The 14959-nt window shown below is 38.3% G+C and overlaps 1 protein-coding gene across 2 annotated transcripts in view; it reads right to left on the bottom strand.

Annotated features, from left to right (window-relative positions):
* Positions 1–14160, bottom strand: part of vps8 (VPS8 subunit of CORVET complex) — a 147710-nt gene extending 133550 nt beyond the window's left edge. The window contains exons 1-9 of one of the 2 annotated variants that reach the window (XM_079423477.1): positions 14018–14160; positions 13634–13702; positions 10271–10401; positions 10058–10154; positions 9669–9701; positions 9537–9591; positions 6893–7017; positions 6700–6786; positions 6545–6612 (exon numbers count right to left, since the gene is read on the bottom strand). In XM_079423477.1, the coding sequence (XP_079279603.1) occupies positions 6545–6612; positions 6700–6786; positions 6893–7017; positions 9537–9591; positions 9669–9701; positions 10058–10154; positions 10271–10401; positions 13634–13702; positions 14018–14089 (737 nt within the window). In that variant the 5' untranslated portion in view covers positions 14090–14160. Of the gene's footprint in view, positions 1–6544; positions 6613–6699; positions 6787–6892; positions 7018–9536; positions 9592–9668; positions 9702–10057; positions 10155–10270; positions 10402–13633; positions 13703–14017 lie in introns of those variants that run through there. The other variant, XM_079423476.1, reaches the window with a different exon arrangement.
* Between the last annotated feature and the right edge of the window lie 799 nt (positions 14161–14959).

Raw genomic sequence — 14959 nt, forward strand, 5'->3', positions numbered from 1 at the left:
AGATGAATATGAGACAAAACTACAGAATGTCACATTTTATTATTAGCCGTTTCAACACATATGTTTTACCAAATGAAAAGAACAGCACTTTTAGAGTTCATCCCACTCATTGATGTGAGCATAAGTATTGGGACAGTTGAACATAAGGCAGATATAAAAGATTAAAAGCTATTATTTAGTTGCAGATCCCATGCGCCCAATCACAGCAGTGAGTCTGTGACCCATAGAAATCACCAGACTCTTGGTCTCATCCTTTGAAATACTTTTCCCAGCCTTTAATGCAGCCAAATCCAATTGTTGCTTGTTTTGGAGAGTTTCTGCCTTTGCTCTCCTCTCCAGCTGGTGAAATTCACGTTCAATCGGATTTAAATCTTGAGATGGACTTGGGCAATCTAAGACTTTCCATTTCTTTGCCCTTATAAATTCCTTGATTGAACTGGCAGGGTGTTTTGGGTCATTGTCCTGATGCAATATGAAGCACTTCCCAATGAATCTGGTGGCATTTTCTTGAATATTGGTAGGCAAGATGGTTTTGTACCCTTCTAAATTCATTCTGCTACTGTCATCGTACATTAAGTCATCAGTAAAGTTGAGAGGGCCTGTTCCAGAGGCAGCCATGCATGCCCATGCCACGACACGACACCACCTCCACCATGCTTTACAGATGAGGCTGTATGCTTGGGATCATTGCAGTTCCTCTTTTTTCCTCCACATTTTTGCTTTCCCATCACTTAGATAAAGGTTAATCTTTGTCTCATCGGTCCATAAACACAGTTCCAAAACTCTTCTGGCTCACCTTTGTTCTTTTTTGCAAACTCTAATCTTGCCTTTCTATTTTTGGTGCTGGTCAGAGGTTTGCATCTTGCTGTGTAGCATCTGTAATTCTGTGTCAAAGTCTCCTGAGGACAGTAGATTGTCAGAGCGTCACCCCAGCTTTCTAGAAGTTGTTGGTGATTTTACAGACATGACTTTTAGGGTTCATTTTCACAGCTTTTATGATTTGTCTGTCATCAACTACTGTTGTTTTCTCAGCCGATCAGGTCGTTGTTGGTTGCTGGTGTCGCTGGTGGTTTCCAAACTCTTGATTTCTCCATGCCCTTTGTTTTTGCTAGAGCTCTAGTTGACTTCCTCTTTTCTTTTAGCATTAAAATCACTTGCTTTTCTCTCAAAGTCAGCTCCCTCGTCTTCTTCCTGGTTTGTGTATGTCATCATCGAATGCAAGATTCAGAATGCAGAAGTAATGGATATAACTGATACGACACATTCCCTGCTTTTAATATCTGAAGAATTAATGCAACAGGACACAGCTGATCACTTAGAAAGACCTGTGAGGCAACTGTTCCAATACTTATACTCACATCATATAGAGGGATGAAACTCTAAAAGTGCTGAACTTCTTAGCTGGTAAAACATCTATGTGTTGAATCACCCAATAATAAAATGTGTGACATTCTGTAGTTTTGTCTCATATTCAACTTTTAATCACATTTGTAAATGTGCCACAGCCAACAGAGCAACTGTGTATATATACATATATACACACACACATTTTTTTTTTTTTTTTTTTAGGGCTGTCAATCAATTAAAATATTGAATCACAAATTAAATCGCACATTTTTATTTGTTCTAAATGTACCTTAAATTAATACTTTTCAATTTTTTTGATTTTTGAAGTTTGATTGATGAATGGAGGATGACAGACAGCCGCAGCGGAGAGAAGAGTTTACCTGAACTTGAATTTAAAGACTTAAATATTTCTCTTTCTTTGCACCGAGCAATTTTTTGACAAACCTTTTTACATTTTTGCATGACAGGGCAGCTCACTTCTTCTGAACATGCAAAATGTACATTTCTTATTTATTACATTTGTTTGCCTCTCTATGCCCACATACTTTATTTTGATGCAGCTAAATTCTCAATAAAACTGTTTTCATTGATATATTTGACTGTTTCAAACGTTTCAGGACGCGCAGACGGGGGAAGCGAGCCGGCGTGCTTGTGAAGCTTTGTCAGCGTGGATTTAGAACGGCGTTGCTTAGCATCCATCTAGCAAATCTCCGCTCTCTACCCAACAAAACGGACAAACTCCTTCTGCTCTCCCGGACAAACAAGGATTTTTCAAACTCTGCTGCTCTGTGTGTCACGGAAACCTGGCTAAATGGCGACATACCGGACAGCGTGCTACATCTGGCTAATTTCCAGCTGATCAGAGCAGATCGGGACGCAGAATCAATGGTGAAATTGCGCCGCAGTGGGACGTGCTTTTACATCAATGAGAGGTGGTGTACAGATGTAACTGTGTTGAAGAAGATGAGCTGCTCTGATCTAGAAACGCTCTTCAATAACTGCAAGCTGTTCTATTCACCACGGGAGATTTGTTCGTTCATTCTCGGGAGTATCTACATTCCACCGCAAGCGAACGCGAGATCAGCTTTAGAGAAACTCGCTGATCTGATCACAGACACAGAACAACAACACCCGGACTCTGTTTTAATCATTCTCGGGGACTTTAATAAAGCAAATCTCTCCCGCGAACTGCCAAAATACAGACAGCACATAACATGTCCCACCAGAGAGAGTAATTTATTGAATCACTATTACACAGCGATAAAGGACGCATATCACTCTGTCCCACGAGCAGCTTTAGGACTCTCTGATCACTGTTTGGTTCATCTCATACCGACCTACAGGCAGAAACTTAAATCTGCAAAACATGTATTAAGATCTGTTAAAAGATGGACTAATGAAACAGCAGGATTTACAAGCCTGTTTCTCTCTCACTGATTGGACTGTTTTTGAAGCTGCTGCCTCCGATCTGGACGAGCTCAGAGAGACTGTAACATCTTATATCAGTTTCTGTGAGGATATGTGCATTCCTACCAAGACTCATCTAACTTACAACAACGACAAACCATGGTTCACTGCAAAACTCAGACTGCTCCGTCAGGCCAAAGAAGATGCTTACAGAAAGGGGGATAAAGTATTGTATAAACAGGCCAAATACACACTGGAAAAGGAGATCAAAGTAGCAAAGAGGAATTATTCTGGCAAGCTAAGGAACAAATTCTCTTCCAGTGATTCTGCTTCAGTGTGGAAAAGTATGAAAGATATCACCAGTTACAAGAAACATCCCCCAGCACTTTGGAGAATCAACAACTGGCAGACGACATGAATGAGTTCTACTGCAGGTTTGAAAGAAACACCCCACACACACCCTGAACACCTCTCCACACAACCATTCCCACCTAAAGCAACCTCCCTCTTCCCCACACCAGCAATTCAGATCAGTGAAGATGACGTGCACCAGGTCTTTAGAAAAAACAAAAGAAGGAAAGCACCAGGCCCAGACGGTGTGTCACCAGCCTGCCTAAAAACCTGTGCCGACCAGCTGGCCCCCATCTTCACACAGATCTCCAACAGATCACTGGAGCTGTGCGAAGTCCCCTCATGCTTCAAATGCTCCACCATCATCCCCGTCCCAAAGAAACCCAAAATGACTGTACTTAATGACTACAGACCTGTGGCTCTAACATCTGTGGCCATGAAATCATTTGAAAGACTGGTTTTGGCTTATCTGAAGGACATCACTGGACCCTTACTGGACCCCTGCAGTTTGCCTACAGAGCAAACCGGTCTGTGCATGATGCAGTCAACATGGGACTGCACTTCATCCTGCAGCATCTGGACAGACCAGGGACTTGAGGATCCTGTTCGTAGACTTCAGCTCTTCTTTTAAACACCATCATCCCAGACACCCTTCAGAATAAACTGACACAGCTTTCCGTCCCCACCTCCGTCTGTCAGTGGATCACCAGCTTCCTGACAGACAGGCAGCAGCTAGTGAGGCTGGGAAAATTCTCATCCAGCACCCGCACCATCAGCACTGGAGCTCCTCAGGGCTGTGTTCTCTCCCCACTGCTCTTCTCCCTCTACACCAAGGACTGCACATCTAAAGACCCCTCTGTCAAGCTCCTGAAGTTTGCAGATGACACCACACTGATCGGCCTCATCCAGGAACGGTTACGAGTCTGCTTACAGACAGGAGGTTAAGGAGCTGGCTGTCTGGTGTAGTCTTAACAACCTGGACCTTAACGCGCTCAAAACTGTGGAGATGATCGTGGACTTCAGGAGAAAACCATTAAAACTCATTATTAATGCATTTCAAACGCATTTCAAAAAAGTCATAAATTGATTTGCATTTTAATAAGTGAAATAAGTATTTGACCCTTCGCAAAACATGACTTAGTACTTGGTGGCAAAACCCAGAGGTCAGACTTTTCTTGTAGTTGGCCACCAGGTTTGCACACATCTCAGGAGGGATTTTGTTCCACTCCTCTTTGCAGATTCTCTCAAAGTCATTAAAGTTTTGAGGCTGACGTTTGGCAACTTGAACCTTCAGCTCCCTCCACAGATTTTCTAAGAGATTAAGGTCTGGAGACTGGTAGGCCACTCCAGGACCATAATGTGCTTCTTCTTGAGCTACTCCTTTGTTGCCTTGGCTGTGTGTTTTGGGTCATTGTCATGCTGGAATACCCATCCATGACCCATTTTCAATGCCCTGGCAGGCTTTAATGCCCTTCTTTGCGGTGCAGTTGTCTGTCCCCTTAGCAGAAAAACACCCCCAAAGCATAATGTTTCCACCTCCATGTTTGACGGTGGTGAGTTGATGCCAAAGAGCTGGATTTTGATCTCATTTGACCACAACACTTTCACCCAGTTTTCCTCTGAATTATTGGCAAACTTCAGACGGGCCTGTACATGTGCTTTCTTGAGCAGGGGGATCTTGCGGGCGCTGCAGGATTTCAGTCATTCACGGTGTAGTGTGTTACCAATTGTTTTCTTGGTGACTATGGTCCCAGCTGCCTTGAGATCACTGACAAGATCCTCCCGTGTAGTTCAGGGCTGATTCCTCACCGTTCTCATGATCATTGAAACTCCACGAGGTGAGATCTTGCATGGAGCCCCAGACCGAGGGAGATTGGCAGTTACTTTGTGTTTCTTCCTGTTGTCAACTTCTCACCAAGCTGCTTGGCGATGGTCTTGTAGCCCATTCCAGCCTTGTGTAGGTCTACAATCTTGTCCCTGACATCCTTGGACAGCTCTTTGGTCTTGACCATGGTGGAGAGTTTGGAATCTGATTGATTGATTGATTCTGTGGACAGATTGTCTTTTATGCAAGTAACAAACGGAGATTAGGAGCACTCCCTTTAAGAGAGTGCTCTTAATCTCAGCTCCCTACCTGTATAAACGACACCTGGGAGCCAGAAATCTTGCTGATTGATAGAGGATCAAATACTTATTTCACTCATTAAAATGCAAATCAATTTATAACTTTTTTGAAATGCGTTTTTCTGGATTTTTTTGCTGTTATTCTGTCTCTCACGGTTCAAATAAACCATTAAAATTATAGACTGACCATTTCTTTGTCAGTGGGCAAACATACAAAATCAGCAGGGGATCAAATAATTTTTTTTCCCACTATCTATCTATCTATCTATCTATCTATCTATCTATCTATATATATATATATATACACACACTCACTCACCGGCCACTTTATTAGGTACACCTGTTCAATTGCTTGGTAACACAAATTGCTAATCAGCCAATCACATGGCAGCAACTCAATGCATTTAGGCATCTAGATGTGGTGAAGACGACTTGCTGAAGTTCAATCCGAGCATCAGAATGGGGAAGAAAGGGAATTTAAGTGACTTTGAACATGGAATGGTTGTTGGTGCCAGACGGGCTGGTCTGAATATTTTAAAAAAGTGCTGATCTATTGGAATTTTCACGCACAACCATCTCTAGGGTTTACAGAGAATGGTCCGAAAAAGAGAAAATATCCAGTGAGCGGCAGTTGTGTGGACGAAAATGCCTTACTGATGTCAGAGGAGAATGGGCAGACTGGTTAGAGATGATAGAAAGGCAACAGTAACTCAAATAACCACTCGTTACAACCAAGGTACGCAGAATACCATCTTTGAACACACAACACGTCGAACCCTGAAGCAGATGGGCTACAGCAGCAGAAGACCACACCGGGTGCCGCTCCTGTCAGCTAAGAACAGGAAACAGAGGCTACAATTCGCTACAATTCTGTTTCTGCTGCGACATTCAGATGGTAGGGTCAGAATTTGGCATAAAGAACATGAAACCATGGATCCATCCTGCCTTGTCTCAACGGTTCAGGCTGGTGGTGGTGGTGGTGTAATTTGTGGGGGATATTTTCTTGGCACACTTTGGGCCCCTTAGTACCAATTGAGCATTGCTTAAACGCCACAGCCTGCCTGAGTATTGTTGCTGACTATGTCCATCCCTTTATTAAATTACAAGAAAATTACAAGTAGAGCTAAACTCTGCAGGAAAGTGGATCTCGCAAGCCAGATTTGAGGATTCCTGGTCAGATGCATGAGGCTCTACTGCCCCCTACACACCAGTTATCTATACTACAATGTTATGTACTAATGTACAAAAGTGCCATATAAATGTACTTAAAAGGAGTACAAAAATCAAGATATGTTTAAGTTGAAGTACATCTCACCTGAATGACAGCTCAAACACTGATCCGCCACTGTCATTACACACGGCTAGTGCCGGGTGGTCAGTGAACTGTGGAAAGAAAGAGAGAAAAGTGCTTTATTCAATGTCAATGAACAACAAAGCTTGTAAAGTACATACATAAGTACAGTGCATAACCTTCACATGTAGTATGGCAGTGCCAGGTGGATGGGCGTCAGTGATAGTGCGGAGCAGCTTCCCATTGGCCAGATCCCACATGGTGATCTACATCAGGAATAAAATGACACTTTACATACCTTGACCTGACCATTATGAATAAGTTATTTGCCATCAAGATTGCCTGTGAATTTAAGGGTTTGCTGCGGCTCACCTGTCCTTTAGCAAAGCCACACAGCAGTCGTGAGCAATCGTGATTAATACTGAGAGCTGACACCGCCCCGTACTCCGCTCCTGTCGCTGTGGTGCCCAGACAGAGACGCAGAGCTTGGTTCTGATCTGAAATCAAAATATACCAATTAGACAAAACAGCATTAAGTGCAGATTATGGAACAATTATGTCCTTCAAGCTTTATCAACAACAATTAAAAAAAATTACACACACAGTGGTTTGTTTTTGTAACAATACTTCCAAATGCAGCAGCAAGCAAAACACAAACAGACAAAGAGCGTGTAAGCAGCCATGGCAAACTTCTCAGCCCATATTTTTCTATTAAAAAAACAAACAATGCTTTAAATGGTTTAGCATGCTCTTAGGCCATTTCACACTAGACACATGAGCAGACACAGACACATTTTTTTTCTTCACCCATGTTACCAGGTTAGAGGATTCATACTGAAAGATGAGACAGCACAGGACTGTGTAGCTGAAGCAGCATTGTGATCATTTCCTATTCTTGCTGTGCTGTTCACACTGAATTAAAGTGACACTGCACTGTTCCTGGCCAAAATACACATGCGTTAACATGAACAAGAAGCATAAAAGCATGTAAGTTGTGTCTACTGCAGTGCTCTCAAAAAAGGGGTCCTCTGTAAAAATTGTTTCAAATACGACAAAACGTTATGCATGTATTTATTTATTTATTTCTTCCTTTGAAGAAACAGGGTTCGCACAATCTTGAAATGCCTGGATATATGAAGCTGCCTAATTTTAAAAGTATGATTTCTAGAGCTGGTCAAGTAATATCTTGTGTAAAAAATAAATAAATCAATAAAAAATCCTTATTCAGTCAATCATGAACAACTGAAAAATCCATGTAAATTCACTGGTTAAAATACGTGAAAACCCTGAAGAACATTGAGCTTTTAAAACTCCTGGAACCCTAAAATTTGAGAATTTGAGTTTTAATTATCATTATAATAATCCATGGACTCTCCTTGTTTCTTTAAATAAAAAGTTTTGGGGAAAACCCATCATAACAGCAAATATACAAGTGGAATTAGTGGAAACCTAATAGCCTACATGAGGAGTAGGTGCATTGAGCACTAATGTTGACAATGCGTATTTACATTTATATTTAGTTATTTAGCAGACGCTTTTATTCTAAGCGATTTACAAATGAGGACAATGGAAGCAATCAATATCAACAAAAGAGCTGATATGCAAGTGCTATAACAAGTCTCAGTTAGCTTCACGCATTACATGTAGCAAGGTATTTTTTTATTTTGGTAACACTTTAGAATAGGTAACACTTATTCACTATTAACTATGACTTTTCCCTAAAAAAAAAAAAACTCAAAATTTTCTGCTTATTAATAGTTATTAAAAGGAAACAGATAGAATAGAGCAAGCTAGTTTTATAGGCCTTTTTTTTTGCTTTTGTTAACTGCATAATAAATAAAAACAAAACAGATAGAATACAAAAAGATTAGAAAATAACTTTAGAATAAAATTAGAATAGAGAATATATTTAAATTATTTGGTTAAAGTTTAAAATAGGGAACACATATTCACTAAGAGTTTTCCTTGAACAAACTCCTAATTTGCTGCTTTAAATAAGTAGTTCCAGACCTGTATGAATGTCTTTGTTCTACTGAACACAAAGGAAGATATTCTGAAGAATGTGGGAAACAGAGCAGTTCTGGGGCACCATTGCTTTCATAGTATTTTTTTTTCCTACTATGGAAGTCAATGGTGCCTCAAAACAGCCTGGTTACAAACTTTCTTCAAAATATCTTCCTTTGTGTTCGGCAGAACAAAGAAATTCATACACGTTTGGAACTACTTGTGGGTGAGTAAATGATGACAGAATTTTAATTTTTGGGTGAACTATCCCTTTAATATGTGCTTTATAAATATGAATAAACAGCCAATATGCTAGTAATATGCATGCTAATAAGCAACTAGTTAATAGTGAGAATTGGTCCTTAAAATAAAGTATTACCAATGATTTTAACTAGAAATATATCTTTAAAAAAAATTTACCATACATGAACTACACTACAGTACACAGCATGCTACATGGTTTAGCATCATATGGTTATAGTGTGTGTGTGGGAGGGAGGACACAATGACAGGCTGATGATAGCTGGGGGTCAACACAATCAGCTGAGGTTCAGTTGTACACTAGAAAAACTGCCAGTGTGAAAGCACAGTGAATGCCGCTTCTGCTCTGTTTACATGTCCAGTGTGAAACGGGCATTACTGTGTAGCAATGCTAAACATGATGCAATGGAAAAAATTGTGGTATTAACACATTTTGCACTATATTTATACATTACCTTTTCCTGACCATTCCACCCAAGACAAGCCAAGGCAGAGAGATAGTCCCAGAGTCGTTTAAAATACACTCATTGACGAATAGGCTACTATTACAGTAGTACACATAAAAAGTTCTAAAACTGCATTTTGTGTTTTATATTAATTAACAGTAAAGCACTCAGATAAACAAAGTTCTAGACAGACTCACTGTTATGATTAACCATACAACATCCCTTTCAAAAATCTAAAATAAATTCCACTGTAGTGCCCTTTATCAACTTTACCACAACAGCACAAAGTACTGAAACATGCTTACCAAATACTAAGGCCAGACCATGTGATGTCCCTACAGCGATCACATTTGAAACAGTCTGTAAACAAAATCATTTCAGACATGAAAGGGTCTTTCTTCATTAATTACAAATCACAAAGAAAGTCAAATACTCACTATTGCCGTTGGCAAGCCAGCATCAACTTTATCCTGAAGAGAGATAGAAAGAGTAAAAACACCAAATTATAAAATGAGCAACACAATTTCATAGGAATAGAAGAGATTTCTGTTGGAAGAGTCTCATTTATAGCTCTGAATGATTAAAACAGGATTGTGCCCCATTGCCAACTGAACTGATAATGTCGAAATTTAATCTAAGGAAAGAAATGGAAATTAATTAAATACAAACAAATCATATAACTGCTGTAAGTGTAGCTTTTCATAATGTAATGTTATTTACATTACCCACAAACATTATCATATACACAACACATTTACACGCAGCATACTTATTATAGCGTTGCACAGTACAGCACAAGCAATAGATGAAGTGTTATTGGTCTTACCGCAGCTGATACTATCTGAGCTGAGATGCCTTTCAGCACATTGCGTCTAAGAACAGATCCATGTACTGTAGCATTAGTTTCCACTGCTTTCCTCCTCCTGAAGTGAACATACACAGACTAATTACTGAAAAGAAAAGACGCTATGCATGCATCACAACATCAATACAGAGCAAGTGCTGTTAATGTGTAGCCAGGTTAAGAAAGTGTCCATTCCTCTTTAAATGTGTGCGGTCTCCACTGTCAGAGCTGGCCAGAGATGAGGTTTCACACGAGTGGGCATCAATGTTCTCTGTGTTCAAAAGACAAGTGTCCTCCAGAATGAATGGCTCATCCTCGTCTTCAGGCTGAAAACAAGAGTGTTGAAAATCTAAATAGTTACTGTCATAAAACAGTAATTTATCATTATTCATTTCTATAATAATTCCGTTGTTTGTTTGTTTTTTTGTTTTCTCTCTCTCTACGTTTATGCATTTCACTTCTGCTCTAGTTAGTAATCTAGCTTGTACTTTAGACTTGGAATGTGTATTAGAAAAAATTATTTGCTCTTATGATAAATTGCTTGCCGTGTTCCTCATTTGTATAAAAGCATCTTGAATGAATTAATAAATTACATGTCTGCTGAATTAAAAGATGTTAAAAGAACGAATTCAAGATAAGAAAACATTACAATTCAAACATTATAAACAGCCATTTGTAACCATCACTGCTCTCACAAAAAGAGTACGGTGATAATACAATGGTATAGCAGTGGTATTGATGGTTATATCATGGTATTTAAAGATTTCCATATACAAGTACTATTATTTTATTTATGTATTTTCATTGTACTGCAGGACCAGTGTTGGGTGTAACGCGTTACTAAGTAACGCGTTACTGTAATTAAATTACTTATCCACTGAAAAAGTAAAGTAAGGGATTACTGTTCATTTTTAGGTAATTTAATTACAGTTACTTATAAAGTACTTGCGTTACATACAGTAAATAATTTCAACAGTTCTAAAAGCAATATTGAATTTGAAATCTAAATTTACCGTCTAAAGATATTGAATGCAGCGGCTTTAACCCTCCGCGTGCGGGTGCGTTCACTTTCAGATTTTCCTGATTCACAGAGAAACCTTAGGGCCGGCACCAAGAGGGGGCATTCGCGGGCAGAGTTACGGTGCCCCCCACTTTCCATCCTCTCCCCTTCTTGCTGAACGTGATCGTTTCGAAAGCGAAAGTGAAACCGGTAAAACAGCGCACATAATAAAGCGATTGCACGCTTTAACGAGCGTCAGAAACTGCACGCAATCACAGATTGCACGCTTCCCATCCCACCCCGAACCCCCACCACCACCACCACCACCCGCCGCCACACACACACAAAACGTGATTTGTGGCCAGCTCTGACTCAGATACATATAAGACTAAAATCAATAGAATCTAAAAATCTTGAAGTGTCTACTTGACACTTGAACGAATTCAAATTAAAAACTAATGTTTCTGATTATGCAATCTGTATGAAACTAAAGCAAGGTACAGTCTTTCCCGTGTCTGAGCTCATTATATGCAGTCACCTGCGCGCATATGCCCTCATCTAGATACAAAAAAAAAAGTAAAATATTAAGAAAAAAAAAAATCATCTAATATTCATCATTTTTGAAAGAAGACCTGCTATGAGAAATTTACCTCATAAGAACAGCGCGATCTGACATTATTCAGCAGAGAAGATCATTTCTGTAATTTATTCTTTCCTACATTAGTTAACGTGTTATTTTGACATAAACCTGTACAGATTTTACTAGTTGGGCTTTTCCTGAACATCTTGCCAAACTGAAATGTATTGTTTAACTTTTAAGCCTTTTTGTTATTCAGATATTTTGCAGAGTATTTCTATTTGTTAACCAAAGGTGGTTACATTGTTTTCATAAAAATGTTTAAGTATTACAGTTGTTTTAAAGCTAAAAGGCTAAACTATTCTATGTTTGACTCGAATTGAAAGAATATAGAGTTTAATTTCTATTAAGGTTTATAGGGATTTTAAGATGTAGCCTAATTAGCGATTTGAATAATTAAGTTACTTATTGAGTAACTAGGTTACTTTTCAGATAGAGTAATTAGTAAAGTAATTTAAATACAATATTGATGAAGTAATTAGTAACTGTAATTAATTACTTTTTGAAAGTAACTTACCCAACACTGTGCAGGACAAATATTTATGAAAACGCTTGGACTGAACATGACTGAATTTAGATAATCATGGACTAAATGTCCCATATTGTACACCTTTCTGGAGTTTCATTTTAGGTTTTGATGTCCTTAAGAATATATTTGCGGTATAAGTACCAAAAACCATCTCAATATATTTTTACAGCTCCTTTCTCATGAGCTCCGATAAAAACAGGTCGATTTGGGCTGTCTAATTAATATTCATGAGCCCATCTTCTGATTGGCCTGTTGTTTTCTGAGTGACGCACCGCTAGGCCAGCCACAGGTAACTAGGGTCATGTAGGACCGACGTCACAATTACGTCACCGCGCTAAGCTATAAGCAAAACAAAGGGAAAATTGCCCTGGAGGCGGATCATTCAAACCAGCGCAGATTCGGCTACATAAGGAGCTAATATCATCTTGTTGTGATGTTGGGTGCCAGAATCGACGTAGAAATTTGATCGCATACCTGCTGCCACTGCCAGACAAAAAAAACGACGACAGCTGTGGTTAAACACGATAAAACGAGCGGACTGGACAGAAACCATCATCAAAAATGCTGGCGTTTGCAGCGCACACTTCTTATCAGAAAAGGTTTAATAAAGTATTGTCTTTTGTTGTTATGGGCGCGTCTGAAGATTTCTTGCATCTCACGACTGTCGTGTATGAAATCATGTCTGTGTGCATGCGTGTAAAACAACAAACTGACGATTTATATAGAATCTTTTGTAATTGTATACATTGTTGTGATTAATTGTGGTTGGAATAATATTGTAGCAGTAAAAATAGTTCCCTGCTGAAATTGAATAGAAATAATAAATAAATAAAATGTTTTCAACACTGTTTATGTTTATGATAATAATAAGAAATGTTTCTTGAGCAGCAAAGCAGCAGATTAGAATGATTTCTGAGGGATCATGTGAAACTGAAGACTGGAGCAAATTCATCTTTGCATCAAAGGAATAAATTACATATTACAGTATATTCACTTAAAAATAGTTGTGTTAAACACTAATAATATTTTCACAATATTACTGTTTTTGCTGTATTTCTGATTAAATAAATGCAGCCTTGATGAGCAAGAGACTTTCAAAAACTGACCCAACCCCAAATTTTTGGACAAGTCTGCATGCGTCTACATATGAATTTCTTTATAAACCATTTTAATGGATGAGTGGATAATATTTAGTTTATAACATAATTCTCACACTTACATTTATGTTATTTCATAGTTTTTATGACTTTTACTACTATTCGGAATTGTGGAAAATACTTGCGATAAAAACTAAGTAGGCGTGTCTTATTTTTTGACTTATATCTGCATCTTTAATATATCTCTAGGGTGCTGTAAGATGACTGTGGAAGTATGATAACCTGACATACTGACCTCGTTCAGGATGCTCTCTAAGGTCGGAGGCGTGTCCACTTGAGGGATGTCAAACTCTTTATCGTCAATCTAAGAGATAAATATTAAATCATACATGTATCACTCTGTTTTCAATGACTGACATTTTTCGATGTGAATACTTCAAGTTTCTTACCATACATATAAAATAACGTGAATGTTTTGTACTTGTAAAGCACTGTACATTTACAAAAACATATTACACGAATCACGAAGTCACTGACTATGAGAAACAAGCACATATTAAACGCACTGATCTCAAACGCAGCATTAGTAAAATGACATTAAGAACAACACGAAGCTTGTAATGAACAAAATGAAACAAACCATACAGACAAAAACTGAAGCAGCCAATCTCAGTCTTACCGCCTCTATTTCCATTAAATTGAGCTGTGAGGACGCAGAAACAAGACTGCGACTGTCCGGAGATTCAGCCATTATACAGTCATTGATTAGCTGTCGAGTGCCATTACATTTATATCAGCTGTAGTCATTATACTCTGTAGCAGCAGTTCATATCCCTCATATTGTCGGAAGAGGCGGGACCTAACGGCATACGTAACCATTCCACTTCCTGTTTATAAATCGTACAATCAAATTTTAATTCAAATAGTACAATATATTTTTATATAATAATTTTTATACAGTTTTATATTTAGTTTTTACTTTTCACTACCTTCTTTTGCTGCCTTTATGGTGAAACATGTAAAGTTCGATTTAATGTCCTATGTTCCGCATAATAGTAATAATAATTTAAGCTATTATTTCATTAAAATGTATATTGTTATAAAAAACCTAGATTGTTCTTAATATTATACCATTAATTTAAATAGAATTAATAGTTATTTCTACGAAATAAATAATTTACAGTTTCATATCATGACTACAACATTGTTGTTGTTGTTTTTATTTTTTTAGAGTCTGAACACAGAACATTATAGGCTATAGGCTATATACAACTTTTCATATCATATGCATACGGTTAAAGTTATTTATTAAAAATAACAAAGAAAAGAAAATTTAGTCTGAAGACATAAAAATACATAAAAATAATTGTATATTGATATTGTCCGATTTAAATTAAAGTTACATTTTTAAGAAGCCCAGAAATAATATATTTCCGAGCTGTGATCTCATTGCAGGGGTTTGCTGCCCCCGTGCGTTTATAAATAGGCATTTCTGAAAGAAATTGAACCTGGTGCTTTTTTTATCCAGACTGGGGGGGGGGGGGGGGGGGACATAATTTCACTAAAATGTTTGCCCAATATTAAGAATAGTAGTACTGTGAAATAGTTTGTATGCTTTGCT

This window comes from Barbus barbus (genome assembly GCF_936440315.1).
Source record: "Barbus barbus genome assembly, chromosome: 8".
Taxonomy (NCBI): domain Eukaryota; kingdom Metazoa; phylum Chordata; class Actinopteri; order Cypriniformes; family Cyprinidae; genus Barbus; species Barbus barbus.